General features: G+C 42.0%; 1 protein-coding gene across 3 annotated transcripts in view; it reads left to right on the top strand.

The window, feature by feature from the left end:
* The window catches only part of ACTN1 (actinin alpha 1), a 122,128-nt gene that overhangs the window by 55,356 nt on the left and 41,217 nt on the right, over positions 1-25,555 (top strand). For all 3 annotated transcript variants that reach the window (XM_073638976.1, XM_073638975.1, XM_073638977.1), the window contains exons 7-8: positions 788-869; positions 6,408-6,493. In XM_073638976.1, coding sequence (XP_073495077.1) covers positions 788-869; positions 6,408-6,493 — 168 coding nt within the window. The remainder of the gene's footprint in view (positions 1-787; positions 870-6,407; positions 6,494-25,555) is intronic.

Here is a 25,555-nt window from a genome sequence, read left to right as displayed (position 1 = left end):
CATCAGGACAAACTACAGTGATCACCATGTTTTATCCTGATGTCGTTTGAACTGCGAAACGCGTTGACAAACCGCATACTTTTGATCTCTGTCTTCTCATCGTCCTTTGACGGCAGCGCAGGTTTAACCGATTTATTTCCATGTTTCCTTCCTCGTGGGTCTGCAGCATCCTAAGTTTTTTCAGTGGTTGTGAGCACACAACCTGACCCTGTAAGCACGATTGTGTATTGTTTTTCCTACCTTATATATAGATAAGACCCTATTGTGCTTTTTGGCCTTCCGGTTTTTACCCCCATAAAAATGTATCATTGTCACAATTCAGGTTTTAGGAAATTTTCATATATACTATTGAACTCAGTGATGGTTTTTATGTGAAGTGCATTCCTGCTTTTACAGATATGTTAATATAATACATTTTGGACTTTTTTCACTATTTTTGTAAAATGCGTTAGTTCACACGATTTCAATAATAACACAATTTTTCGCAAAAAAAAAAAAAAAATTGCACCCAGTATGATAAATTTCTCCAGACCTGGCATATTGCACACTTCTATCATGATACAATAAATGATATCTTGCATTAGTAAATTTGACATTAACTTGTTTTTTTTTTTTTTATTAAATCCCCATGCCCCTTTTTCTAAACACCAGTACAAAAGTTAGTTTGGATGGATTTTTTTGTAAATCTTGTTCAACATTGTGTGTTATTCTTGTAATTGGGCTCAGTAGGACTGTGGAGAATATTTTCTGGAAAACCTTTTGGTGAGATTGATTTCTCTTGTCCTAGGATGATCCATACACAAACCTGAACACGGCATTTGATGTCGCAGAGAGGTTCCTGGACATTCCGAAGATGTTGGACGCTGAAGGTAATTTCCTCCCTAGTCTTCTGCAGTATAGTATATCATTATTCTATACAGGCCAAACCAGTAGAGCATCTTCTTTATTTCCTCTTTCTTTGTTCCTCCTGTCTGCATTAAATCCATATGAAATTGTGAAGTGTAAGCTCGGATCATCTGGGGTTTCTTAGTCCCACCACCGGAAGTGATCCTGAGGGTCTGTCCGCCATGTAGAACACGTACAGTACAGACCAAAAGTTTGGACACACCTTCTCATTTAAAGATTTTTCTGTATTTTCATGACTACGAAAATTGTACATTCACACTGAAGGCATCAAAACTATGAATTAACACATGTGGAATTATATACTTAACAAAAAAGTGTGAAACAACTGAAAATATGTCTTATATTCTAGGTTCTTCAAAGTAGCCACCTTTTGCTTTGATGACTGCTTTGCACACTCTTGGCATTCTCTTGATGAGCTTCAAGAGGTAGTCACCAGAAATGGTCTTCCAACAATCTTGAAGGAGTTCCCAGAGATGCTTAGCACTTGTTGGCCCTTTTGCCTTCACTCTGCGGTCCAGCTCACCCCAAACCATCTCGATTAGGTTCAGGTCTGGTGACTGTGGAGGCCAGGTCATCTGGCGTAGCAACCCATCACTCTCCGTCTTGGTCAAATAACCCTTACACAGCCTGGAGGTGTGTTTGGGGTCATTGTCCTGTTGAAAAATAAATGATGGTCCAACTAAACGCAAATCGGATGGAATAGCATGCCGCTGCAAGATGCTGTGGTAGCCATGCTGGTTCAGTATGCCTTCAATTTTGAATAAATCCCCAACAGTGTCACCAGCAAAGCACCCCCACACCATCACACCTCCTCCTCCATGCTTCACGGTTGGAACCAGGCAAGTAGAGTCCATCCGTTCACCTTTTCTGTGTCGCAGAAAGACATGGTGGTTGGAACCAAAAATCTCAAATTTGGACTCATCAGACCAAAGCCCAGATTTCCACTAGTCTAATGTCCATTCCTTGTGTTCTTTAGCCCAAACAAGTCTCTTCTGCTTGTTGCCTGTCCTTAGCAGTGGTTTCCTAGCAGCTATTTTACCATGAAGGCCTGCTGCACAAAGTCTCCTCTTAACAGTTGTTGTAGAGATGTGTCTGCTGCTAGAACTCTGTGTGGCATTGACCTGGTCTCTAATCTGAGCTGCTGTTAACCTGCGATTTCTGAGGCTGGTGACTCGGATAAACTTATCCTCAGAAGCAGAGTTGACTCTTGGTCTTCCTTTCCTGGGGCAGTCCTCATGTGAGCCAGTTTCTTTGTAGCGCTTGATGGTTTTTGCAACTGTACTTGGGGACACTTTCAAATTTTGCCCAATTTTTCGGACTTACTGACCTTCATTTCTTAAAGTAATGATGGCCACTCGTTTTTCTTTACTTAGCTTCTTTTTTCTTGCCATAATACAAATTCTAATAGTCTATTCAGTAGGACTATCAGCTGTGTATCCACCTGACTTCTGCACAACACAACTGATGGTCCCAACCCCATTTATAAGGCAAGAAATCCCACTTATTAAACCTGACACGGCACACCTGTGAAGTGAAAACCATTTCCGGTGACTACCTCTTGAAGCTCATCAAGAGAATGCCAAGACTGTGCAAAGCAGTCATCAAAGCAAAAGGTGGCTACTTTGAAGAACCTAGAATATAAGACATATTTTCAGTTGTTTCACACTTTTTTGTTAAGTATATAATTCCACATGTGTTAATTCATAGTTTTGATGCCTTCAGTGTGAATGTGCAATTTTCAAAGTCATGAAAAAACCTTTAAATGAGGTGTGTCCAAACTTTTGGTCTGTACTGTACATACCAATGTTTAACTGCATTATAAAACCTTTATTCTCATTGTACACACGGGACATGTTATCAGCAAGATTATTAGGATGTTTTGGGATCAACCCATAAGTTATTGACCCTACTGGTTCTAAATGGGGTTGTATTTAGGGGCTTATAATGGTGTCGGAGCCTGTTCTGATATTACTGGGTTGAGGATACTTAGTATTTTGGGTCTAAAAGCCAACTCTTTACGCTTGGATGTGTGTGCCATAAAACAGCCACTGCCCTTAGTAGCTTTAACGGAGCAGTATTTATTGCCTAAATCTTCCTAAATGTATATGTAGATGCATTAATCTACTCCCCAATCACCATCTTCATCATTTTTCAGTCCCGTTCTGGGCCATGTGGCTTCTATCCCAACTTGCCCTCTGTGTGACCCAGAGGTCCTCATACAATGTAAGTCTATGGAGCTCCAGAACCAGACACCATAGGATTACATTGTAATGGCGACTTCCCAACTCACACATAGGCCCAGATTCTCTCGCCAGTGTTAGAGGGGCGTTTTGGAGTCAGATGCTCGATATGACGAGTGGCATCGCACCCTTTACAGCCCCCAACAACAGCGCCACGCAGTGAATGGAGCAGTGGTGCACTCGCGTGACCTTCACTCCATTCATTGTCAATGGGACTGCCGGAGCGCAGTGCTCAGCAGGGGGGAAAAAATGTTTTATTTTTTTTTTTAAGAGTAACCCTTTAATGGAACGTCCTGGACACCCGCTTCAATAACACATTTTATCAATACTTATTTTATTGATCTTGTATTTTACCTGAATGGCATAACGATATTGAATCCTGTTTTGTCCTTTTTCTTTATGACATTGTTTAGCACAGTAGTATAACAGCATAGGACAGCAATGTATGTACTAAACTTGGGGTGCATGTTACACTAGCCAACAAGCTTTCCTTTGATCACTCGCTTCCTAACGATCATGCAGTCTTAACAGGCTGCTAATCATCCGACGAACGAGTAAAATGCTCAATCGTCGGGTGAAAATAATTTTTACGTTTTGAAAATCCTCATTCTCGGCAGCACATTGTTCTGTGTAAACAGGAGATGTGCTGCCGAGAACAATTCTGTTCTGTGTGCAAGCAATGAGTGTGCTAACAATCTTTCTCTACACAAGTAATTTGTGGTTGTCACGCCTGAATAATCTATTAAACTGCCGTCGATCGGCTTCTATGTAGCCAATCTGCATTAATTTTACGCAGCATGTCGGCTAGTCTAAATGCAACCGTTCTGGATTAGGCATATGACTAACTTTAGATAGCATAAGCATGAATTGAATTAAAGATTATAAGTCCTTATCTAAATAATTTTGTATTTAATACAAAATTAATATTACTATAGCAATTAAAACTTTAGTAATCAATGTTAATAGCTACAATTAATACGGTAATACAACAAAATGTCTAGTACATAATATTATGACATGAGTTTAAAGTGAACACCCCACCAAAATTTTTTTGTAGCTGAACATTGCATATGTGAATATTCACTGTACATGTGCTACATCCTACTAATAAACGTGAATAAACACAAACTTAAAAAATATTATTCGCTAAAACATATAATTTTATTAATATATCAAGATAAAAATCACTTAAAAAATACATATGGAAGGAAGGGGGCCCTGTATGAAGGGAAATTCACAGTGAAAGTGGGTATAATAAAATGACAATGTTGTTTTCCCTAAACAAAATTTATAGATCTAAATATACATATATAGAAAAAAAATTCCAAGTGGATTGATATATTTGACGTTTTAAAGAACCTCCACAAATATCAAACAAACAGACATGCCATATAAACAGGGACTAATACAGGATAGGAAACCCCAGAACTCTGACGTACGTTTCGCCAGGTGGCTTTCTCAAGGATTAGAGATACTCCTTGAGAAAGCCACCCGGCGAAACTTATTTCTTATTTTGTGTTTATTCATGTTTATTAGTAGGATGTAGTAAGAGTTTAAAGTGGTTATCTAGCTCCACTCGCTTCTGCATCGAGAGGCGCTACCGATGTGGCATCTGTCAACCGCTTTTCAGAATTGAGGGAGTGAGCGGCTCGTGGGGTGGGAAATGGGTTGGGGGTAACTTCAAAAGTGTTGATGCCTAATAAAAGCTTGTACTTGAAGGTTAAATAAACCATGGTGCAATCACTTCTCTGCTCACGGCATATTTGTGTTTAATGAGATCAGGATGCTCAATGTGAGCATACGTCATATTTAAAATGATTTTTCTGCTTCAGGACTTACTCATGCTTTTATTTCTAAGCTCTTCAGCGCAGATCACGTGTAGTGACTCCATCATTTCAGTGTGAACATGTACAAGCGCCTACATTCACACACAGGCTCTTAGGAAATAATGCATGCTTCTTATCAGGAGGGCATTACATGTATCTCATCTTTTTAGTTTGTGAAACGACTAGATGAGCTGCATAAATGTCTGTTTTAATAAGAACGTAATTTTTTTTCCCTAAGATCCAAAAATACCTGAAGGTCCCAGAGAATACCCTCTTGTGTGAAACCTTTTCTTTTATGCACAGTGGTCAATCCCACTTAGTTAGATGGGTTCCCAAAAGAAATTGACTGATCATAGGAAGCCAGCGTTTAGTTTACCTGCAATACCACCATCAGTGAAATTGGTTGTCAGGTGAAAACAAATTGTCACTGATCTGTGGGATAGGAAATAAGTTGCAGGACCTGTACGGATTGGCAGAATGGGCAACTTTTGTAATTGTTAGAATGAAGTGGCAAACCTCGTGTCAGCCTGCCGCTCCATTCATTTCCTATGGGGCATCCACTCAGCTTTTTTCAGCAGCCCCATAAAGAACAAATGTAGCGCCTGTCAGGCGATTGACCTGGTGTTTCGTTTTGTGACGTGGATATAAATTCTGCTGATGATCTGTATAGAACGAATGAAATAGAACAGAAAGGACTTCACACAAGAGGCAACAAATATAACCTGAAATGTCGGCTTAAATTAGACTTCTGTGCTCCCCAAAAGTTTGCAGTAGTTTACAATTTATAGTGTACAGTAAAGACATGGATGTAATAGTGCAGTAAAACAGATCACATTGATACCTTTGGTGAAGAAATCCGATTTATGGTTCTTCTTTTATCACCATTTGAACTTTCCTGCTAATTTAGCTTTTGGTGCACAGGGACCGGACTGTGCACTGGGTCTTCTCCTCCCTGTCTGTGATTCCCCGGCCCCTCCGCTGCCTCCAGGTCTGTGAATGACAGGTCTCTGCTGAGATCTTATACAAAGGAGGGCGGTCATTTAAAGGCCAGGGGCAGAGAGAGGGCCGGGGAATCACAGACAGGGAGGAGAAGACCCAGTGCACAGTCCGGCCTCTGTGCACCGAAATCTAATTAGCAGGAAAGTTGAAATGGTGATTAAAGAAGAACCACAAAGCGGATTTCTTCACCAAAGGTATCAATGTGATCAGTATTTCAGCCCCTTTACAGCCATGTTTTAACTGTACATTGCAAAATCGTGCTTCTGCATCAGATATATTGTGCTCTATGTATAAAATAATGTGGATCACGAGGTTCAATGTTCCATTCCTAATCGCTGTTGACATCTGCTACATCGTGTTTTGTCATTGTTTTTACATTTGACCGTGTTTCCATCTCATATACTGAATCAACATGCTTTAAACCTTTTCTTGACAGACATTGTTGGGACGGCTCGCCCTGATGAGAAGGCCATCATGACCTACGTTTCTAGCTTCTATCACGCCTTTTCAGGAGCCCAGAAGGTATCCCAGGGTTCCAGTATCTCTCCAATCAGCACATTGTTCCTGTCGCTAATGTGCAAATCTTTCTCCCTTTCTCTGTTTTTAGCACCGGGATATCCTTCCTCTTTCTTAGGGACGTTCATGATAGTCACTAAGCATAAATATTCTTTCTTCCAGTACGTCCTAGTTTGTATCATGTCTCTATGGCCACTAACAGGCCGCTAATGTCAGATTATAATGGGGAACTGTTCTGTTAATCTATTATGGTCACTCTATGGTAATATTATATGAACATTGTATGGATACATTTACATGTGTCTTATAGTCACTGCTATCGTGCAACATTTGAGGGGGGAGCGGGGTGATAGCAGGAGGTCCAGTAGGGGGCACCATCCTATGTAAGACCGACTCTGATAGCAAGTCAGATGATATTTTAGAGAATTAGAAAAATAAAGATATATAAACTCTCTCATTGACATATGCCATTGCTGATGAGCCATAGACCTGCTGTATTTAATGATTTCTTTTTTTCTTATTTATAAATCCTTTTTTCACTTTTTTTTTTACTTGGTGTCTTGATTAGTGGGGCTGTTCACCAGCTTTGTTACCATTCTGCTTCTACCATAAATGTCCTATCTACACTATTGTTGGAGCAGATTTTGATTAAAGTGCCATTTACAGAATATATTAAAGGGGTTTTCTCACAAACAAAGTTCATTTTAATCAATAGATCTTTGCATAATAATAATTTCCACAATTGGATGTGTGTAAATAAAATGTTCCTGTGCTGAGATAATCTTAAAAATGTTCTCCTGCTGTGTACTGTGTAATGGCTGTGTCTGACCGTCATACCACAGCTCCTGGGCAGGAGAGGACTCAAAAAAGTATGCAAAAAGGACAGCATGGGATCACAAACTAGTCTTTCTTTGAGGTAAAACATTTTTTTAAAAACAGGCAGGGAAATGTTTTACCTCACAGAAAGAATCAGCTGTGATCCCATGCTGTAATGTCTGTATAGTCTTTTGCTTCCCCCCTGCCCAGGAGCTGTGGTATGATCAGACCATGTTCCTGCACGGTCAGACACAGCTTCAATAGGTGAAGCTTCACTTTAGCAACAGATATTTAGAGGGAATCTGTCATCTGCCTTTACCTAATAAACCGTCACCATAATGTTGAAGCGTTTTTGCCACCTAATCTAAGAGCAGCAATGTAGAGACAGAGACCCTGATTCCAGCAATGTGTCACTTACTGGGCTGCTTGCTGTAGTTTTGATAAAATCACAATTTTATCAGCAGGAGAATATTATCCCTAGAGGACTAGTAAACCTGCTGCCATGTAGTCCTCCACATTCATGAGCTCTGTATAACCCCACCCCACCACTGATTGGCAGAAAGCTGCCAGTCAGTGGTGTGGGCGGGGTTATACAGAGACTAGCATTTAGAGCACTGCTAGATCTGCAGCAGAGAAAACATTGATTAAAAAAAAAAAAAAAACTCCAGCAAGCTGCCCAGTAAGTGACACATCTCTGGAATCAGGGTCTCTCTTCCTACATCATGCTGCTCAGATGGGGTAGCAAAAACCTGGTGACAGATTCCTTTTGAAGTAAGCCTTATCCTGTACTAAAGCAAAGTCCTTTATCTGCCATTAAAAATATTTCTCTTTGAAAGAAAAAAAAAAAAACTAAAAAAGCAACTTTAAAGCGTTAACCCGACTCTGCTCACTTCCCCTCCGGTAGGTGATTGAGGCCAGTGATATAATTTATAGTGATACCTACGAGTGCGTGATCAGCCGGAAGATATCTGTAGACGTGATATCATCAGCTCCTGTGCGGAAATGAGTGTAGCCGGGTTACCCCTTTAAGTGCTCACCTGGCTTCAGTGAGTATTCCCAGAAAGAAGGTTGTATACATGTACAAGATTTGGGCAGCCCGATAATGAGGTCAATGTGTGCGAATGTGAGTCGCCCCCAAGGGAGGGCATAATTACAGGATCTGAGGCCAGACTAGTCTGGGGGAAATTAATGACCAGCCGGACTTGTCGTGCTACATTTGCATGTAACAGGCGAGAATTTTTTTTTAAAATCTAAAAGGAGTGGTGGCGCTTCCAGTAACTCTCTATACCGCAGCAAGAGTGACAACTACCACAGTTGTCTTTAGGTGAAAATAAATAAAGGTAATTGGACTTGCGCTGGTATCAGAGGAGGAGAACAGATATAAAGGACATAGGTCAAATGATGGAATAAAACAAATTTTATTAGAGGTAGATTTCACAGTATAAAATAGTTAAAAAAAAATTATGTATAAAAAATATAAACGTGTGAGATGGATTACGTACGGATCCAAGTTAATCCTAATGAGTAGGAGTGTAGTATATCTGCGTAGACCGTGGATTCTAAAAAATAAGCAAGGGTAGTTAAGATGAATGAACTAAAATAGATGTATCTAAAAGGCTCCTATTAATCTTAATAGCACCGAATACCTTACTATAAAGTGAGGGTTGGGTGGAGTCCAGATATGTCACAGTACCAGACAGTTCAAAAACAAATGAAAAAAATAGTAATAATGTATGATGTCAGGGTGTTAGCAACTGAGGAGGCTGTGAGGTGAGATCTGGGTAAGGCGACACAGAATATAACTCCAAGTAAATCCAACTTCTTCTGTGAAATCAAACTGTCCACTTAGGAAGCAACACTGATTGACAATCAATTTCACATGCTGTTGTGCAAATGGAATAGACAATAGATGGAAATTATTGGCAATTATCAAGACACACTCAATAAAGGTGTGGTTCTGCTGGTGGGGACCACAGACCACATCTCAGTACCAATGCTTTCTGGCTGATGTTTTGGTCACTTTTGAATGTTGGTTGTGCTTTCATACTCGTGATAGCATGAGACGGACTCTACAACCCACAGAAGTTGCTCAGGTAGTGCAGCTCATCCAGGATGGCACATCAATGCGAGCTGTGGCAAGAAGGTTTGCAGTGTCTGTCAGCGTAGTGTCCAGAGGCTGGAGGCGCTACGAGGAGACAGGACTGTACAACAGGAGATGTGGAGGGGGCCGTAGGAGGGCAACAACCCAGCAGCAGGACCGCTACCTTCGCCTTTGTGCAAGGAGGAACAGGAGTAACACTGCCAGAGCCCTGCAAAATGACCTCCAGCAGGCCACAAATGTGCATGTGTCTGCACAAACGGTTAGAAACTGACTCCATGAGGGTGGTATGAGGGCCCGACATCCACAGATGGGGGCTGTGCTCATAGCCCAACACCGTGCAGGATGCTTTGCATTTGCCACAGAACACCAGGATTGGCAAAGTCGCCACTGGTGCCCTGTGCTCTACACAGATGAAAGCAAGTTCACACTGAGCACATGTGACAGACGTGACAGAGTCTGGAGATGCCGTGGAGAGCGATCTGCTGCCTGCAACATCCTTCAGCGTGACCGGTTTGGCAGTGGGTCAGTAATGGTGTGGGGTGGCCCTGGGTTCCTCCTAATGCAGGACAATGCCAGACCTCATGTGGCTGGAGTGTGTCAGCAGTTCCTGCAAGATGAAGGCATTGAAGCTATGGACTGGCCCGCCTGTTCCCCAGACCTGAATCCGATTGAGCACATCTGGGACATCATGTCTTGCTCCATCCACCAAAGTCACATTGCACCACAGACTGTCCAGGAGTTGGCGGATGCTTTAGTCCAGGTCTGGGAGGAGATCCCACAGGAGACCATCCGCATCCTCATCAGGAGCATGCCCAGGCGTTGTAGGGAGGTCATACAGGCACGTGGAGGCCACACACAATACTGAGCCTCATTTTGACTTGTTTTAAGGACATTACATCAAAGTAGGATCAGCCTGTAGTGTGTTTTTCCACTTTCATTTTGGGGGTGACTCCAAATCCAGGCCTCCATTGGTTAATAAATTTGATTTCCATTGATGATTTTTGTGTGATTTTGTTGTCAGCACATTCAACTTTGTACAGAACAAAGTATTCAATGAGAATATTTCATTAATTCAGATTTAGGATGTGTTATTTGAGTGTTCCCTTTATTTTTTTGAGCAGTATACAGTACAGACCAAAAGTTTGGACACACCTTCTCATTTAAAGATTTTTCTGTATTTTCATGACTTTGAAAATTGTACATTCACACCGAAGGCATCAAAACTATGAATTAACACATCTGGAATTATATACTTAACAAAAAAGTGTGAAACAATTGAAAATATGTCTTATATTCTAGGTTCTTCAAAGTAGCCACCTTTTGCTTTGATGACTGCTTTGCACACTCTTGGCATTCTCTTGATGAGCTTCAAGAGGTAGTCACCAGAAATGGTTTTCACTTCACAGGTGTGCCCTGTCAGGTTTAATAAGTGGGATTTCTTGCCTTATAAATGGGGTTGGGACCATCAGTTGTGTTGTGCAAAAGTCAGGTGGATGCACAGCTGATAGTCCTACTGAATAGACTGTTAGAATTTGTATTATGGCAAGAAAAAAGCAGCTAAGAAAAGAAAAACGAGTGGCCATCATTACTTTAAGAAATGAAGGTCAGTCAGTGCGAAAAATTGGGCAAACTTTGAAAGTGTCCCCAAGTGCAATTGCAAAAACCATCAAGCGCTACAAAGAAACTGGCTCACATGAGGACCGCCCCAGGAAAGGAAGACCAAGAGTCACCTCTGCTTCTGAGGATAAGTTTATCCGAGTCACCAGCCTCAGAAATCGCAGGTTAACAGCAGCTCAGATTAGAGACCAGGTCAATGCCACACAGAGTTCTAGCAGCAGACACATCTCTACAACAAATGTTAAGAGGAGACTTTGTGCAGCAGACCTTCATGGTAAAATAGCTGCTAGGAAACCACTGCTAAGGACAGGCAACAAGCAGAAGAGACTTGTTTGGGCTAAAGAACACAAGGAATGGACATTAGACCAGTGGAAATCTGTGCTTTGGTCTGATGAGTCCAAATTTGAGATCTTTGGTTGCAACCACCGTGTCTTTGTGCGACGCTGAAAAGGTGAACGGATGGACTCTACATGCCTGGCTCCCACCGTGAAGCATGGAGGAGGAGGTGTGATGGTGTGGGGGTGCTTTGCTGGTGACACTGTTGGGGATTTATTCAAAGGCATACTGAACCAGCATGGCTACCACAGCATCTTGCAGCGGCATGCTATTCCATCCAGTTTGGGTTTAGTTGGACCATCATTTATTTTTCAACAGGACAATGACCCCAAACACACCTCCAGGCTGTGTAAGGGCTATTTGACCAAGAAGGAGAGTGATGGGGTGCTACGCCAGATGACCTGGCCTCCACAGTCACCAGACCTGAACCCAATCGAGATGGTTTGGGGTGAGCTGGACCGCAGAGTGAAGGCAAAAGGGCCAACAAGTGCTAAGCATCTCTGGGAACTCCTTCAAGATTGTTGGAAGACCATTTCCGGTGACTACCTCTTGAAGCTCATCAAGAGAATGCCAAGAGTGTGCAAAGCAGTCATCAAAGCAAAAGGTGGCTACTTTGAAGAACTTTGAATATAAGACATATTTTCAGTTGTTTCAGACTTTTTTGTTAAGTATATAATTCCACATGTGTTAATTCATAGTTTTGATGCCTTCAGTGTGAATGTACAATTTTCATAGCCATGAAAATACAGAAAAATCTTTAAATGAGAAGGTTTGTCCAAACTTTTGGTCTGTACTGTATGTGTGTGTGTGTGTGTATATATATGTACATACATACACACACACACACACACACACACACACACACACATACTGTATATGTATGTATAATATATATGTGTGTGTGTGTGTGTATATATATATATATATATATATATATATATATATATATATATATATATATATATATATATATATATATATATATATATATAATATCTATATCTATATCTCAGGCGGCACTGGTCTCTGGAATTGGAGGAGGGGGGTAGGCGGAGATGACCCCGTGTATGTTAGGAGTCAGCGGAGGGTATAAAGGGTATAAATAGGTGTAGTTGTCACTCAGAAGTGATAGGCTGTATGTTCCTGAATGTAATTAGCCTAGTAGGAGGCAGAAAGTAGACACCTGTTAGAGATTGGTCTCTTACGGTTATAAAGAGCTCATGTGGATTCTAATTCCCCCTCCCCTGCTGGTGAGATGTATATTACTCCTATAGTTGAGAGGTCAGGGTCGCCATCTGGGTGGCAGTGTCGCGTATCTGCAGTGTCGCGTATCTGCAGTGTCGTATCGCCAGCGGTTGTAAACAGCCTACGGTTACAGTACCTCAGTTACTCCATCCGCAGGCGAGTGAAGGTAGCCGAGAGGCGGCAGCGGCTAGCCCCTGATTCGCAGCGTTCCACAGGGTGTAGAGGAGGCTGCAGTATACAGGGGGCAAGCGGCAGTTTTCGCCCTGGTGCCCAGCATTCCTATGTCACGGAGCGTGGTGCAGTGTGTGGATGGTGAGACGTACTTGCGCTCTTAAGATTTGCTGGTTTCCTTCCTTGAATTCCAGTAGCCGAGCTTGTGAAGAGGAGGTCTCAGCAGGGTCCCGGCCGGAAACCAACTGCTTCCAATGCGTCCTCTGATGGTGATATTCCGTGAAGGACCTTCGTGGTTAGTTGAGTAATTCTAGGACAAGTCACGTGACTTGGTACTTGTATGGCAGCCTAGAAGGTTCAAAACACTCCGAGAAATAACATTTATTTAAAAGCAAGAAAAGTTTCTATGGCACAGGCTTACTGTGCAAGCAGTGAGATTATTATTATTGTAATGGTTAATTTACTAAATTGTTTAAGGTGGTCCGGAATGATTTCTTTCCTGCATACGGCAACTTTTATTAAAGGGAATTTGTTAGCAGGTTTTGGTAAATAATCTGAGAACAGCATAATATAGAGTAATAGATCCTGATTCCAGCAATGTGTCACTTACTGGGCTGCTTGGTGCAGTTTTACTGAAATCCTTGTCTTCTCTGTTGTGGTTGTAGCAGTGCTCAGAATGCTGATCTCTGTATAACCCCGCCCACACCACTGATTGGCAGATTGCTCACAATCCACACATGAAGCTGCCAATCAGTGGTGGGGGCGGGGTTACACAGATTGACCTGACCTGTCTGCATGTGAGACCTAGTCTGGCTGTGATTAATATCCTGCTGATAAAACACTGATTGTCTTGAAACAACACTATACAGCCTAGTAAGTTACACATCCTTGGAATCGGGCTCACTTGCCCCATGTTATGTTGCTCTCAGATTAAATAGCAAAATCCTGCTGACAGATTCTCTTTAAAATAAGATACTTACCCTGTAATTTAATTTCTAGTTCCTTGATGATTACACCTATATGACAACTGCTTTAAAATAAAAACTGCATTCTCATTTCTGGGCACTAGGTGGCGATGCAAATTTCTGTTAAATTTACAGTAATTTGTACTTCTCCTAGGGCAGGAATCCGAGGAAGAAGTGTTAAATTAGTAATTTACAACTAGTGAGAAATTATGCTGTGAATCCGGCTTGAAAGTCTGCGCCACAATTCGATAATAAAATCCTCATTTGCTGAATGCGGATTTTGTTATTGGTTTTTGGGGCAGAATTTAGCCACATATTTCCCACGTTGCATTGCAGTGAATGACATATACGGTGATGAAAATCTGCATCATTTCTGCAACAGATGGGGAAGGCTATGGATTTGAAAACCTGCAGCATATCGAGAATTGGCGGCTGATTTTTTTGTTTTTTTTAATGTTTTAAGTGACACTTATGGGTCATGTCTTTCTTGACAGCTGCAAATTGTTTTCAGTCACTTGTTTGTTTCTCAAAGAATTATGCCATTAACGCTATGTCTGTCTGCGGAGCAGCATCATCCAATAGTATCTTCTCTATTATTATTATTACTCTATTATTTTTATACACAATATTAGTGTCCTTTTTTGTGCATTAAAGGAAATTTGTCACCAGGTTTTTGCTATCCCATCTGAGAGCAGCATGATGTAGGAAAAGTTACACTTACTGGGCTGCTTGCTGTCATTTTGTTAAAATCACTGTTTTCTCTGCTGCAGATCTAGCAGTGCTCTGAATGCGGAGGTCTGTATAACCCCGCCCACACCACTGAGTGGCAGATTTCTGTGTGCACTGTGCGTAGGCAGAAAGCTGCCAATCAGTAGTGGGGACGGGGTTGGACTACCTGGCAGCAGGTTTACTAGTCCTCTAATAATAATAATCTACTGCTGATAAAATAGTGATTTTTTTATCAAAACTACTGCAAGCCGCCTAGTAAGTGACAATCACTGGAATCAGGGTCTCTGTCTCTGTATTATGCTGCTCTCAAATTAGGTAGGAAAAACCTGCTGACAGATTCCCTTTGTTTTAAAACATTGGAATACAGGGCCTCTTGTATGGCCTCAATAGAAGCGGTCCTTCAACGCCTCCTCCCATCTATGGCATATGCAGAGCCTCCTCCCATCTATGGCATATGCAGAGCCTCCTCCCATCTATGGCATATGCACAGCCTCCTCCCATCTATGGCATATGCACAGCCTCCTCCCATCTATGGCATATGCACAGCCTCCTCCCATCTATGGCATATGCACAGCCTCCTCCCATCTATGGCATATGCACAGCCTCCTGCTGTCATTTCCTTCCTTCATTCATTTTATTCAGATGGAAAGTTTCACCATTTTTTACCATATTCCACTGTTTACAGCTACAGGAAATGTTTAATATCTTTTTTTTTTTTCCAGGCGCATTACTTTACTTCTCTTGTACGGCATTAAAGGGTTATTCCCATCTTAGATGGGTAAAATTGCCAAGTGCTAAGAAAATAAGCAACATTGCAATTTACTTATTACAATTCCTCTACGTTCTCCAGTTATTAGTTGTTTTATTTTTTTAAAATTATTTTCTGTCTGTCATGGGGACTGGCCACCTGACTAGTCCAGCACAACCCCCAGCCGCCTTCTCCCCACCCAGCTCTGGTTGATTGACAGGTCTCTCCCACATACGTGTGATTAAGGATCAACCTGTCAATCAACTGAAGCGGGCCAGCCAGGGGCCACACCAGACTAGTCGCATCTCTTCTCTCTCCATACAGTCCTTAGCAAGCTGTTTAAACTTTATTACCTCTGAAATTTCGGAGCGCGTTTAACCTAACATATACATGATGCCATAATTGTGAGGATTTGTACAAACAATTTTTCCTCTGGTTGTCTATTCGAAACCCTTACAATATTGATAAACCACAACAGAGGAAACAGTTACCTATTAAATACACATGAAAATGTGTGAATATTCACTGATTAAATCCATAAATCCTACAAAAAAAATGAATAAACACTAGAAAAGTCAAGAAAAAACATATTTTTTATTACTGCACAAAGGTAAAACTACATATCTGACAAACATGAGAAAAGGACATATTTTCCATGTAGATAGAACAGCAACATTGATTTTATAAATAAATATTATATTACAAAGTGAGTCCAAATGGACTAATAAATAGATGATTCTATACAGACACCACAGCTAATGTACAATAAATATAAATAACACAGGGAAAGAAAGTTACCAAATATCAGCACCCAGAATCTCCAACGTGCGTTTCGCCAGGTGGCTTTCTCAAGGAGTATTATTATTGATACTTATTATATTACTATATATTTATTTATAAATCGACCCTGCTAATATAGCTGCTATACATAGAAAATCTCTAATATTCTTTAGGGAAAATACCATTTGTTTATTATATCCACTTCCTATACGTTTTCCCTGTGATTTTCCTGTGTAGGATTTGATCCCCTCTATATGTCCTTTTACCTCGTTTGCTAATATGTAGTTTTTTCTTTGTGCATTAATAACAAATGTTTTTATTGAATATTCTAGTGTCTATTCACTTTTTTTGGTAGGATTGATACCCTTATAATATTGTCTGCAGCACATCCCCTGATTACACCTGGCTACGGGTGTACAGCCATCCAGTGGTGACCAGTGACAATCAAAATCATTTTCAATCATCGTTTGCTCGCTGAACGTGTTTACCTTAGGAAATTATTAGGTACTAATTATTGTTCATATATAAAAGCCCACCTTTTTAGGTTCAGACCCAACAAACTTCTATGAGCTCTTCTTGTGGAGAGTGACATGCCAAGCCTGGCATGTCAGAGTGAGGAGACTTTTATAAGCCATGCATGCTCCTCTGGGAAATTAAATATGGATATTGTCTCTTCAGAGAGGAAGAGGACTAGAACTATCTAGACTAGAAGTCATGTGACAATGCTAGTTAAAGAGTAGATATTGACGTTTAGGATTGCTGCCTCCAGTAGGTGGCGCTAGGGTTCTAGACGCAAAACTAGACCGTAAACAAGTGCAAAGGCAATGATGAATCCGGGCTGAAATCTATATGTATGGAAGTGTCCTTGCTTTCCCCCAATGGCAGAGGTGTCTTGCAGCAGCTTATTTCCTTTTAAACATTCAGAACACGTGCAGACCTGGCCGAGCCCAGCGGTTACAGGGGATGGGTTGGCGGTAACAATACCTTTGGGCCATATGATAGTGGTCAGCTACTTTAAAATGTATAAACCAACAAAAAAAAGAAAATAGGTATATATAGTCTTTTAAAATTTTAGACTTTATTAAAAATTACCAATAAAAACAGAATATAAGCTCGACAGAGTATCGTAATGAAGGGACCACATAATGCATTTATATAGTTGTCTAGTTTCCTTAATCTTAAATCACAAACAGTCCAAGTACTTATTAAGATATAGTAGTCAACAACATTCAAAAATCAACACCTCAATGGCTATATACAATGATGCAAAAATCAGGCTCATTTAAATTCATAGTACTTTAGCAAATTGAATGCAGGAAAATAACAATGAAAAACTTACATATGTTGCAGACTGGTGTGATATGTGGTCCCAGTGCCCCGACGTACGTTTCACCCTTGCTTCATCAGAGGACGTGCACTTAAAATGTATGGCTAGGCGTAGATTAGTTGCACCTACCGTTAATCTTATGTGTATGATTCAGACATCAGATTGGCACCAGATCGTGCCAATTTTAGCTGCATCTGCCAAACTGCGAATAAATATCACCTGTTTATCGCCAGAGTATGGAACCGTGTTTGCAATATTTAAGTCCTATGTGTTTATGCAGTTCATACGTTTATTTTCTATCTGTCTTGTTGTTTTATGATGACCAGGTACCAGTATGTTTCATTGGTTCTATGTCCACTGCCCTTTTACAGAAAGCATCAGTCCCGATTTTACATTACACAAATGGATTTCGTATCCCACTTTTGAAGGGTGGTCTTTTTCACCCCCGTTGTACCGTATGACTGCCGTGCTCTTGGTCATTCCTGCAGTGCATGCTGTGAATCCTTTTCCCATTATTAACCCTGCTCTCCTCATTCCACGTGACTGTTCTTGCACTTTGCTCTTTTGCTTCTCTATTTCCTTTCAAAACCTCTTCTTTTCCTTTCCTGTACAGATATTATAGGTACGCTAAGGCCGGATATCAAGGCTTTAATGACCTATGTGTCATGTTATTACCACGCCTTCTCAGGTGCCCAGAAGGTGAGATATAATATGCATTAAAACTGACTCTGCACAAATTTTGCATCCTCAATAAAAGGCCCTTGTGCCACTGAGCGAATGCAAAAAGTGCATTGCACATCTCTATATAACTGGTGCATACATATATGCCCCACTTCATTGTTCACGTGCCATTTAAGTGTTGAATATCTGCCACCCACCTGTGCATTCATGTTTCACCTAGTTGAATCCACTGTCACCATTCATCTATATCAGAAGTGTAGTGTGAACATCTGCTAGTCCCAGTATTTATTTTTTAATAATTTTTTTTTCTTTTTTAGAAATATCAACTTTGTATGTTTTTATGAGCTTAGTATAAAAGTGTTAATTATTCATGATCCATATGTGTAAAGCTTCACTTTCATTATAATTTGGCATTGCAAGACAGACTGGGACTACATGCTAGCTCATGTTCAACATTACATATCCAGGCATATGGAAATGCAGCTCGTTTAAAGAAACGATCTCATCAATGTTTTATCCTCTTAATATATTTCAATCATCATATTATATGGCCTCTTCAACTCCTAATTTAGATGCTTCACTCCTCCTGCCAGGGACTTCTGCAGTGACTGATGACTCATACAGGGAAAATTGACCTCTTCTTTCTACATAGAGCTGAGAAGGATTCAGCTAGTCAGTTTTTAATCTTGTGTCGTAGACCTAATGAGAAAGAGAAGAATTACCTGGGTAGAAAGGCAAAATGAACAATTGTAAGTGCACAGCGCTGTATAATATGATGACTACATATATTAAGAGGATAAAAACTTTAGGAGAGATTCTTTAAAGAGTTTTTTCCCTGAATTTACTCCTGCTGCTCCCCTGAATTTTTTATTATAAATCTGCCATAAAGTTCCAGAGATATGGGGGTTTTAATTCAGTGCAATTTTTTTTTGTCTTTCCAAGTTGGCGTGGCTCATTGGGTAATAATGCAGAGCAGCCTAAAGACACGCCCCCAGAGAGTCCCGTGAGCAACACCCCCTTGGTAAAGACCATAGTGACAGGTCCTCATTAACAGTGTGATGTTCTTGAGCGGGGCCATAATCCCTTAAGTCATCAATGTAAAAAATCAAAATTTGGGGGATTTTTTGACAGCTGACCATCAAACCTGGCATAAGAGCCACATTGAGGGCATTTTCTGATCTAAAACTTTCAACTGTTTCAGTTAGCTTGAAGAGGACCTTTTACCAAATTTTTGAAGGTGAACTGGACCCTAAATGCCATGTTGGCTGCGCAGACTATGGTTACTGACGCGCCCCCTGGGCCATATTCTTTATGGGAATATCCGGAGCCGGATCAGATGGGGGTTGTAGTCTCCGAGTGGCTGTGACCCGGTCCGTGCCCAGGGTGTCAAACTCAGTTGTATGTGGCAGTCCTACAGATGTTACTAAGTTCTTAATGTCGACTACGCCACCCGTTGTGTTGCGGTCACTGTGGCCGCCGCTGCAGCAGGGTCCGCTGAGGCTGGTGGTGTAGGTGCAGCTTTGGTGATATAACCCCCAACGGGTGGGGTATAGCCTCAGGGGGATCAGGTGCAGAGGATGGGAGTTGTGGTGATGCAGTGTAGACGGCAATCAGAGACAGAGTCGGGTTATGCAGTTTAGGATGTTTTACTCACTGCTGATGTTCTGGTCACTCCAGCTTCGAGTGACCTCCCGAGCCGTGCTGCGTCCACCAGGTTCTGGATCCAGCCAACTCCCAAATAAGTCCGGAGCGTGACCCTGAGCTCTCCTTCTGTCCTTTCTCTGGCCGTCCCCACTATTGATCCACCCAGGTCCAGCTCCCTCGGGCCTTCTGTTGGGAGACCCTTGGCCTTGGGTTCCCTGACCCTCCTCGTGGTATGCCTTCGTGGTGGATGTGGTGGGTGACCGTGGCAAACGCTGCCCACGGTCTCCGGTCTCTGGCTGGGGAGTGTTTTTGCCCCCACCAGCTTGGGTTCCGGTACCCTGTGCCGACTCTTCACCCGGGGATTTAGTTTGGGGTCTTGGAGTCCTTTTCTTCTGTTGCCCCCTCTGGGTCTCTCTCTCTCCTCTCTCACTCTGGGTCTCTCTTCTCCTCTGCTCGCTGACTTCCTCTCTGCAACTGACCCTGTTCTTAGTTGGTGCCCACCTTATATACACCCTCTATGTGTGAGCTCAGGTGACCAGCACCCAATGAGCTCCTATCTTTACCCAGGCTGCTCCCCCTATCTGCCCCTACACTACTTGGGATGTACCACCCCCCTCCCACTCCAGCCAGGAACAGACTCGGTCGTACCTGCACATTTCTAAGTGGGAGTACCGTCGGTCTGCTCCTCGGAAATGGGATGTGTGTAGTGCATGCAGCCTACCGAGTTCAGTTCCACACTCCATCCTTACCCGGGAGTGGAATATCACACCTCTGGGTTGAGGTGCAATACCCCTGTAGCAGCCGAATCCTCAGGGTGCTACATTACTACCAGGGCCGGATCACATACCCTGCTCTTCATGCTGACTGTCCTCTTTTCACCCTGCTTTAGATCATTTCATACTTCCAGCTGCTCCCAATCAGCTTTGCAATTCCCTGTCTGTATATCACTGTCGCTAAAGGCCCTATTACTCAGGCTGACATCGGAAAAGAACATTTCTAGGATTGTGTGGTCTCTGATTATTGACCATATAAACAGCCGAAGATCAAGCTAATTTTTGTGTGCCTAAAAATTATCCATTGTCAGCAGCGAATCCACTTGTATAAAGCGGAATGTGCTGCCGCCAATGGTGAATCTGTATGGGAGCTAACAATCACTGACTGCTCCCATATAAGTGAGCATGTTCATCGACCTGCTAGATCGTCGATCAGTACCTGTGTCAAAGGGCCCCAGTGGTTTGTTCACACTGAGTTCGATATTTTTTTCTTGCTTATAAATCCATAACGAAAAAGCGCTTTGAAAACCAAGTGTTTTGGTGCGGTTTTTATGCTTTTTTTTTTTTTTTCCCCACTGTATTGGGCATTTCTGTGCTTCAATTTATTCATTGGTCAAATTTGAAGCTGAAACGCGTTAAAATTGAACATTGATTTGAAAAGAACGTGTGACAAAAAACAGCACCATGGAGGACCAAAGTCTTGGTTTCCCATTTGAATTAATAGGAACATTTTTCAAAGGGGGTGTCCAGGAAATTTACACATACAAATGAGCTAATGATGAGGGTCTTCTGAATGCTTATAAGGCCAATTAATGCCCCGTGTCTAGCGCAGCCCTGTTAGTTCTCCTGCCACTAATACTGACATTGCTGAATAACTACATAATATGCAGAAGTCACCGCAATACGTTCTTGTTATAATGTATTTGCACACCTTATCTGCTTCCATTATATCCAGTTACAATGTGAATGGTTGTGTATTTTAGGTGATAGTTGCTGAGTGATAATCACACTTTCTATAATTGCAGTACTTTATTGTTAGGCCTTACACTAGTGCACAGAGACAGAAGTATAACTTCACATTGGCAGCCGCATCTTGTAATAGCGGATGTCCCCCCTATGTTTGATGGAAGGAATTCAATTTTTTTTCTTTAAAGCCTTGTTACTTGATAATTGTTGGGCCCCTCTAGACCCTTCTTGTGTATCATCTACTGTAATAGTAAAGTATCTCTACAAGTCTTCCTACTATATTACATTTCATATATTATCCTTATAATAAGACTCACTATGGTATGTGAAATGCCAGCATTGCTCCTCCATTACTTGTTACATGAGCACGTATTCATAGTTAGGATATTGTTATTCTCTCTTTTATATCCAGTAAAATTTAGTACATACATCAGGCTGAAGGAGGCCAAAGGGCACATGGAATACAACACAGTGTGAATAGGCTCGGATTGGCCCACCGGAGAACAGGAGAATCCTCCGGTAGGCCGCCCCTGTGAAGGAATGGTAATGAGTAATACTATTACACTGGAGTCACAATTTTCAGAAATGAGTATAATCTAATCATTCATTAAACAAGCTAGGCAAGTGAATATTACATTGAAGCAAATGTAAATTTGTGTCCTAGGGTCAGGTTATTTTTGCATATAGCTGAACAGTGGGCCCCAAGAGTCAATCAATGCTACTGGTGGGCCTTTGCCAACCCAGTCCGAACATAGCCATAAATATCTCAGCTTGCATATACTGTAATGCTGTCTGAGTATATTTGTCTAATAAGAGACTGGAGGTTTCTACCTGATGGACTCAAGTGTTGCATACATTACTATGGTCCCCAGAGCCTAAGAAGTGCGCAGCAGCTGAAGTACGCTCAGGCTTCTGCATATAGCGGCTCCACAACTCTTCCCCTCTGCTGCTGAGTGACGACTGTAGTGGGCTCCTGCTTGGTAGTGGTCTGTTGAGAGGAATATTTGCAATATATATACTTTTATGTACTATACAATGACTGGGATTACAAGTGTAATCGGATCCAAAAACAGTGAAATACATCAACCTAGCAGTTTATAATCCCTTAATTCCAGCTGTTGTGTGCAACACAGTTCTGCTTGGTAATGCGTAAAGGGGTTTTCCTTTTTTGGACAACGCCTATCCCCTGGCTGCAGTTTGTATAAAAACAAAAACTGTCTTTTCTCACCTTCCCTGGGTCCGGCACTGAATCTCCACCGCTGCTCCCAGTATCTGTTATTGTCTGCAGTGTTTTCTTCACGTTGACAACACTGCAGCCAGTGCTGTCAGCTTGGACAGGGCTCACTGATTGGCTGCAGCCAATGTGTCATCAGTGCTGCAGATAGTTACAGACACCGGTAGGAGTGGCATAGACTCTGCACTGGACCTGGGGAGTGTACGGAAAGATCAGCTTGTTTGTTCTTTAAAAACTTCAGTAAGGGGACGAGTAATGGAAAACTCATTTAATACTACAAAATTAGAGGTGAGGTTCAATCAGTTTTTTAAGATTTATTTTGAGTTTTTAAAGGGGTTGTCTACTACTCAGTCAACCTCTTCTAAATGCCTATGTTCCTCCCCCCAGTAAAATAATAACACCTATACTCTCCTCTGGTGCTGGCGCTGTTCCAGCTGTGTCTGCACTGGCTCTCCCAGGGATTGCATGACATAGCAAAGTCACGCGATCCCTGCCGCCAATAAGCGCTGGCTTCACTCTTTGCATTTCTCTCTCTGTTGTTATTTGTAGCTATTCTCAGTCCTGTCTGGTAATACGGATTTTGTAAAAAGTAAAAGAATGAAAGTTCTATGTAAATGTAAGGTCTTTTTTAAGTTGAAACCATAATTTGAAGACTTCATATAAGTATAACTGTTGATATATGCCCTCAGACATTGAAGGTGTGAAGATGTCTGAATATTTGCTTGTGGCTTTGGTATTTCCCATACTTTTGCCTTTCTACTTGTAACTTGATGCTCTATCCTTAGTCTTCTGCTTTGCTTTGTAAATCCATGTGGGGTATATCATATCCCCCTCACATATAGATGAGATCTATACATGATCGCATCCCTGCCCCCATGATCAGTGCGGTATCACCAGTACGTATTACACAAGGCCCATGTGCTTTAGCTTTTAGTTTAAGGTATTAAAGGTATAGAACTCACCCCAAAAATCGCCAGTGTACGATGAAGAGGGCTAGTGAAGATCTTCAGATACACTGTGCTGGATCATCCTGCTTTTCTTATTGTGTCCATAGATGTATCTCCACATTCATCCTCATACATGTATTATCTCATGCTGCTTACAGGCTCTTGATCAACCCTGTCTCTTCTAAGTCTTAAAGGTATAGGTGAAGTCCTGTGAGATTTGTGAATACTAATGTCTTGTCTTTCTCCACTAATAAAATATCTGATAATAATCATCACTAATGTGTGTGGTGTGAGAATACTTATACAGTGAATATTCCTAATATTAATAGGAGAACTTGGCTATAAAATTCATCTAGCATGATTCAGCCATTCCCCAACTCCATCTCTTTCTTTCTCTATCTTTCTTTCTCTATCTTTCTTTCTCTCTCTGTTTCTCACTCTATCGTTTTCGAACTTTTTCTCTCTCTTCTTCTCTCGCTCCATTTCTTTCTTTCTCTCTTTCCCTCGCTATCCATTTTTCTGTCTCTCTCTCTGTCTCCATCTTTCTCTCTATCTTTATATCTTTTTCTTTCTCTCTCTTTCTCATTTTCCCCCTCTATCCCTTTTTATCTTTTTATTGTTCTTTCTCTTTCTTTCTCTCTCTTTCCCTCTCTATCCTTTTTATCTCTTTATCTGTCTTTCTCTACCTTTCTCTCTCTCTCTCGACCTTTCTCTCTCTCTCTCGACCTCTTTCTCTTTCTCTCTCTCGACCTCTTTCTCTTTCTCTCTCTCGACCTCTTTCTCTCTCTCGACCTCTTTCTCTCTCTCGACCTCTTTCTCTCTCTCGACCTCTTTCTCTCTCTTGACCTCTTTCTCTCTCTTGACCTCTTTCTCTCTCTCGACCTCTTTCTCTCGACCTCTTTCTCTCTCTCGACCTCTTTCTCTCTCTCGACCTCTTTCTCTCTCTCGACCTCTTTCTCTCTCTCGACCTCTTTCTCTCTCTCGACCTCTTTCTCTCTCTCGACCTCTTTCTCTCTCTCGACCTCTTTCTCTCTCTCGACCTCTTTCTCTCTCTCTCTCTCTCTCTCGACCTCTTTCTCTCTCTCTCGACCTCTTTCTCTCTCTCTCTCGACCTCTTTCTCTCTCTCTCGACCTCTTTCTCTCTCTCTCGACCTCTTTCTCTCTCTCTCGACCTCTTTCTCTCTCTCTCTCGACCTCTTTCTCTCTCTCTCTCGACCTCTTTCTCTCTCTCTCGACCTCTTTCTCTCTCTCTCGACCTCTTTCTCTCTCTCTCTCGACCCCTTTCTCTCTCTCTCTCGACCTTTCTCTCTCTCTCGACCTCTCTCTCTCGACCTCTTTCTCTCTCTCTCGACCTCTTTCTCTCTCTCTCGACCTCTTTCTCTCTCGACCTCTCTCTCTCTCGACCTCTTTCTCTCTCGACCTCTCTCTCTCTCGACCTCTTTCTCTCTCTCTCTCGACCTCTTTCTCTCTCTCTCTCTCTCTCTCGACCTCTTTCTCTCTCTCTCTCTTGACCTCTTTCTCTCGACCCCTTTCTCTCTCTCTCTTGACCTCTTTCTCTCTTGACCTCTTTCTCTCTCTCTCGCTCTTGACCTCTTTCTCTCTCTCTCTCTTGACCTCTTTCTCTCGACCCCTTTCTCTCTTGACCTCTTTCTCTCTCTCTCACGACCCCTTTCTCTCTCTCTCTCTCTCGACCCCTTTCTCTCTCTCTCTCGACCCCTTTCTCTCTCTCTCGCGACCCCTTTCTCTCTCTCTCTCGACCCCTTTCTCTCTCTCGCGACCCCTTTCTCTCTCTCTCTCGACCCCTTTCTCTCTCTCTCTCGACCCCTTTCTCTCTCTCTCTCGACCCCTTTCTCTCTCTCTCTCGACCCCTTTCTCTCTCTCTCTCTCGACCCCTTTCTCTCTCTCTCTCTCGACCCCTTTCTCTCTCTCTCTCTCTCGACCCCTTTCTCTCTCTCTCTCTCTCTCGACCCCTTTCTCTCTCTCTCTCT

The sequence above is a fragment of the Phyllobates terribilis genome, unplaced genomic scaffold, assembly GCF_046119375.1.
Source record: "Phyllobates terribilis strain yellow unplaced genomic scaffold, ASM4611937v1 Scaffold_7__3_contigs__length_470593459, whole genome shotgun sequence".
Classification (NCBI taxonomy): Eukaryota; Metazoa; Chordata; class Amphibia; order Anura; family Dendrobatidae; genus Phyllobates; species Phyllobates terribilis.
The sequence above is the reverse complement of the archived record's forward strand: the minus strand, read 5'-3'. Positions and strand labels throughout refer to the sequence as shown.